The 6210-nt window shown below is 33.2% G+C and overlaps 1 protein-coding gene across 1 annotated transcript; it reads left to right on the top strand.

Annotated features, from left to right (window-relative positions):
• The first annotated feature begins 794 nt into the window (after positions 1-794).
• On the top strand, positions 795-2331 carry LOC114401414. The gene is made up of 2 exons (XM_028363932.1): positions 795-1980; positions 2063-2331. Exons 1-2 carry the CDS (start codon positions 1699-1701, stop codon positions 2237-2239), a joined length of 459 nt encoding a protein of 152 aa, XP_028219733.1. The 5' UTR covers positions 795-1698; the 3' UTR covers positions 2240-2331.
• The last annotated feature ends 3879 nt before the right edge of the window (positions 2332-6210 follow it).

Genomic DNA, 6210 nt, shown 5'->3' with positions numbered 1-6210 from the left:
TTGTTTGTTTTTGTTCATTCAAGGTTAATTTAATTCCCTCAACTATTTAGGAGTTTTTATTTAGGTCTCTAAACTAAAAAAATAGTAATTGTGTCGTTGATCTTGTAAAATATTTGTAATTGATCTCTTAAGATTTTTAAAGCCACCACAAATTGTCATTTTCTGACAATTTCATGCTATTATAAGGCTTCAAAATAGAAAAACATATTTTAAACAAAAATGTGGCTGCTCCCAACTCCCAAGTAAGGCCTATACCCAAGTGCCAAAGATATGATTTTTTTATAGTTCAATTAGTTGAGAAGTCTTGTGGCTCAAGCCCATGAGGACATGAACAAGCTTATGACCTTTGTCACTTGAGAGCCAAAGAAAAACCATACAATTCTAGTGATATAAATAAATCTTATGATATTCAATCATCACTATCATAATTTTGTAGGAATGTAACAAAATTTGGTGGTATTCTAAAACTGTTGAGACTATCTAACAATTTCACCCAAGATTATGACATTTTAGTATAATATATAATGTCACACCTATCTAGCAATTTCACCCAAACTGTTGAAACTTTTCTAAACTCTCATTCTTTCTTTTTTAGTGGATAGTTAAACTTTTCTTTATCCCATCACATATAATTCCTTCTCTCTTATTGAAGGTTGTCCAGACATTGGTATACTTAGTCATCTTTTCTTTCAATTCTACATAGCTTCTCTATGATAGGCTAAAAGATCTTGCTAGTTTTTTTTTTTTTTTTTTTTTTGCTTTTATCAATTTGTTTAGATAAGGAATCTTCATCTTCAATATCACTAGTTAATTAACAAAGACCATACTTTTGAATATGTTGTTCAAATCCAAGAGGAAGAAGTAGATGTTAATGTATGAAGTGCTAGTATATCTTTGAGAGGAAAGGGATTTTGCTTTTTTATTGGGATAATCTATGGGAAGTTATCTTCTGTTTTGAATGTTGATCGACCATTCTTTATCTAGTTGCTCCAAAAATTATAGGTTGAACCAAATGAATAAGCATAAAGCTTGACCAGTCCACATAAGTGAGGCTTCTATTTGCCAAAAGATGAGGAGTATTAATTGTTAACATTGTCTGAAAATAGTGAGAGCCTTTGAGCTTAGGATAGTAAGTATTGTCTTCAACTATCCTAAGAGCTAGTTCTCGGTTAATTTCAAACCACTGAGAGCCTTTTCGCCAGTCACTCATGTTGATTTCAAATTATTTTGTTTGTTATTAGAAGCATATTCCCCCAATGAGTCAGAAAAGTGTACAAAACCTATTAAAACATGCACACCTCACTGAAAAATGATACAATAAACAAACAATTTATAAAGACTAAGGATAAGATCATGAACAAAGCATGAGCCAGAAACCCAAGGATCAAGAGGGAATAAAGGATCATCAAGAAACAATATGGAGTTGCTTCCATTTCAAGAAGATTGATTTCTTCTTTCTTTGGCTTTGTTCATCTAATATCAATAATATTAGGATCCATAATCAATTTCCATTCAATCATATAGTGTATTGAATAAAAACTAACCCGATAAAAGCCTAACATGTGTAGCCTTTCTTGATATGCCTTTCTTGAAAGCTTGACAGCTTGCGTGACTTTCAGTCAATGAAATTTGCGTTAGACCAATGAAATTTGAGTGAATGAAATGGGTGATTGAATTTGTGTCACTCATTTGCAAATCATGGTTAGGACCAGAGGATTAGGTCGTGCCTTAGGTCAGGTTACTGGCAGAGGTGTGGGCAGAGGAAATCGTGATGATTTCGATGATATTCCGCAGCGTCGACAGCCTACTGCATCCGCACGGAGGCAGCGAGTCGCTGTGACTGCGGATTACGTCGATGAGCCGGTCATCCCTACGCCAGATGTTCAGGATGATTCGATGGAGGCACCAGTTGATGTTCAGGACGACCCGATGGAGCCAGGAGCATCATCGACATCTGCGGAGGAGTCCAGACATGCAGTGGTAAGTAATACTAATAATTTAAGTCATTTACCTCAATATTTGCATAATAATTTGTGTAATTAGTTTGTTTTGTATGTAACAGGAAGTTTGTGATGACATTGCTGAGAGGTTGGAGCGCCATCTGAGTCTAGGGGTGGTCACGCCTAGCTCATCGACACATGAGGTGATCGAAGAATGCCTCAGATTGGTCAGGAGTGTGACACATGACCATCTAGTATACGTTAGGTGTAGACGTAGGCGACGCACTGATCAGGCGTAGTTTATGTACATATTTTATATTGATATTCCTTGTATATACAGATATTGTACATGAACTTATTTCATGAGTATTGTTGGTTTTATTTATTTTCATTACTAATGTTAGTTTTATTTATTTTCATTGATTGTGTATTCCATTTGTGTCTATATACACGTGTGTTATTAAAATGGTCTAGTTAACTTAGTTATAGTATATGTAATTTATTATAAATGGTCTAGTTAACTTAGTTTACCAACTAATAAAAAATAATTTAAAATATAACTTTAAATATAATTGAAATAAAGAAGTTGAAAAGGGTGTAAAAAAAAATTAAACAAAAAATGGACATCATTTGTTATCTAAGAACTTATTTTATATAGCGTACTAATATTTTTAAATTCTCTTATAATTACTATTTTCCCACTTATACTAATGATCATGTAAAAAAATGTATTATAGAGTAGTTAGTATTTTAATTTTTAATATAATACTAATTATTTTTTTTATATTCTTTATAATATTAATAATGATATGATTAATTATAAAAATAAAAAATAAATTAATAATGATAATATTAATTTTATAAAATCATTATTATCTTTTATGTATTTATTGATTTTTATTAATATGTATAAAATAACCTTAAACAATATCTTTAAATATGTAGTTAATAAATTATTTTTTTTCCTCTTACGAAACGGATCAAGTTACGGATCAAGTTGATCCGTAAGAGGAAAATCAAGCAAGGGCAATTTCATCATTTTTATAGAATGCTGGGTACACCTAGCAACACTCCTGCATGACCAGAAAAACCTCTACAAGCCCCACCTATATTGCATTTAATATATAGCCCAAAGTTGGCGGACTCCAATCCACTTGCTTGACTACAACAGGTTTTGGAGGCTTGGCTAGCACTAGAAATTTCTGCAAAATCGAAAATCCATTCATTGAATCTTATGCGGTTCCTTTAGAGCAAAATCCAGATAAAGAAATTGCGGATATGACCATAGAAACAACTTGATGAACAGGTATACTGACATCCCTAAACTTCAAGCTATTCCTACAAAGCCACATATAACCCAAATAACATGAATCACTGCTGACAATAAAACGTCTTTCACTTGATCACTTCTAATGTGTTTCAAAGACTTCACAATGGATAAGCAATCAGTCATATCAAAACTGAATATTGGTAATAGATTGCAACCAATACCTTTAACAAACAAATATATGAAGAAAAGTTGGTCCATGGTTTCAGCTGCTACCCCACATAAGCTACAAACTTACACCACAACACAACTACGGGATCACAGGCATTCGTCTGTAGGCATACGTTGATGGATAAATCTCCAGCAAACAAAACTCCTAGAAGAAGGAGTAGCCTGATTTCAAATCTTCTTATACCAAGAACACACTTGACCAGGAGGAGATATAAACGAGAAAGCCTCTTCAAAAGTCAGATTACCATCTAAAGAGGGACGCCAAATAGCTTGATCTTCCTCAGAACCATTAATGACAGGAACTGGCAGCTGCAAGAGCAAATTCAATGGAACTTTATATCTTTAACAACACAAAGTAGGAAAAAAATAACCCTTGTCTAACTTTCTATGCACCAAATTGGGCATTTTTTTTTTCACAATTCAGTACTATTTTCTGTATTCATTTTGTGACCCAAAGCTTGCTGAGTCTAGGCTCCTGTTGATGATTGCTTATTTTGAGTTCATGTTCCACCAAGAGCACGGTTTGCATTTGACATGTTCATTTTATGATAGCAATTTCAAACTAGGCAATGACTTTTGGTTGTCTTCTTGGTTTGGCTACAAGCTGTTTGTTTTTTTTCCCTTTAGATTGTGAACCTTAACGTTGTTGGCGTATACTTCTTCCTTGTCTGATTGATTACAGAAATGGTACTTTGTGTTGTTAAAGGTATAAAGTTTCATTGAATTTGCACTAAATTTAAGTTCCATAGTCTATCTAGACCATGATTTTGACTTGTTCTCTGATTAGGAGTCTTAACCCTCTCTAGCACCAGATTCTTTGAAATCATCCACCTAGTCATTTGCTCTCATGAACATAAGGTTCGAGATCATCACATGATTCAAATACAAATAGCACACATGGAGTGAGTTATCACATTTTTTTACAAATAAACAAAGACATGATCAAGATAAATTATAGAAGTATTTATAACATAGTTCAACTTAATATAATTTATGTCACTTCACCACTTTATCATTTAAAATTCATTTTTCAATCATCAATCACATTACACATAAATCACACACTCGGGTTAAGACGTAATAACACTTATCAATTTCATAATAAACAATTAGCAGACATTATGCAATAATTATACTAAGACTCAAGCCTTTATGCAATGTGGTACCATGTTAGTGAAAAATCACATTGGGGTGCTTAGGAGTACATAACAAAACACACCACACAATGGGTATGTTAGGTCACTTTCACTAATTAAAATCATAAGGTAACCAGTCCGGATCACTCTGTTTTGCGAGAATGCTCCAACCATATGGGATCAACATAGGCTTAAAGGAGCACTCAAATCGAGTGTCTTTACTCCCAAGGTCTAAACTTTGAAGAATCCGTTAGGGCTTCACCTTCCTGATTCAGGTCCAATCCCTAAAACAATTTTTACACGCAAACACTGCTCATGAATTATACAATACTCATAACCTCACACTCATGTTTCAAACACGTTTCACACATTGTGCTACAATTTAACTCTTTAGATTCCTAACTAGGAATCCTACACTTTCCCTTTAACTTTGCACTTATACTCAATTTCAATCTCAAAGCAACATGTTATCTCACAATTCATCACATATTCAATTTATCACTTACACACAAGTTTAATCACAATTTCATGATCTGAATATTACAATCTCATAATTATAATCATACATGAATTAAAATACAGTAAATATTCCAAAATAAACCTCAATTTTATCCTCTAAGTTTACTACACATGTTTATTCTAACCCCAATTGCAATAAATTCATCCCTAACTTCTAAGTGGGCTCACGTGTGTAGTCCGACAATGATAGCGACGTCTGTAACAGTTCCCTAAGATTTCTCAAGTTTTTCATCTGTTTGCTCTGTTAGGTTTCCCAAGTGTTAGAGAGAAGGAGAAGAGATTGCAGCCTTTATTTCACTATCAAAGTGCGAGACCAATTTATCTCTTCAAAAACATTATTTTGAAAATCCTAACGGTGAGAATGTGCGAAAATGTGTTCCAAAGGTGGTATCCAATGTTCACAACGATTGGACGGTTAACAAGTCTAGGATTGTAATTTTATTGGAACAAGTTTGAGTGTATGTAGGAAAAGAGAAAGCTCAGTGTGAGGGACATTTCTTACACCACAGACATTATCCCAAAAATCCCAATGGTAAGTGTGTTTGAAAATAAGTTTTAAACCTCATGTTTAAAGTTTACAATGATCCAATGGTTAAGGAGTCCAAGATTATCATTTTATTGAGACTGGTTTGAGTATATGCGGAAGAAAAAGAAGGTTTTAAAAAAGGAAGAAGAGAAAACGGATTTGAGAGCAAGAGAGAACGTAAAGACGTGTTGTAAAGGTAAAAAGTGACCTATTATGTCTTAATAGATGATTTTGTTGAAAAGGTATGTTAAATAGTATTAAATAAAAAAATACACAAAAGTCTACTCAAGCACAATTATGCTATACTTTCCGTTAGTTAACAATTTACGCTAAAACACAAAAGTCAAAAAGCAAAGAGGTTCCCTACTTTATAGTGGTACTGAATTTGAAATAAAAAACATATTGAGTTGACTTAAAAGTTAAAAGCATTATAATATAATTCCCTATGACAACATGTACATATCACATTCAATTTAGCAGTAAGAGCTTCAATTTTCTTATCTAAATTGTCAAACGAGAAAAAATGGCCTTAGCTATGGTGGGAGAGGCACTTATCTCTGCTTCCATGGAGACATTGAGATCTTATTAAAC

Source organism: Glycine soja, chromosome 20 (assembly GCF_004193775.1).
Source record: "Glycine soja cultivar W05 chromosome 20, ASM419377v2, whole genome shotgun sequence".
Taxonomy (NCBI): Eukaryota; Viridiplantae; Streptophyta; class Magnoliopsida; order Fabales; family Fabaceae; genus Glycine; species Glycine soja.
Note: the sequence above shows the minus strand (reverse complement) of the source record. Positions and strands in the feature narration are given on the sequence as shown.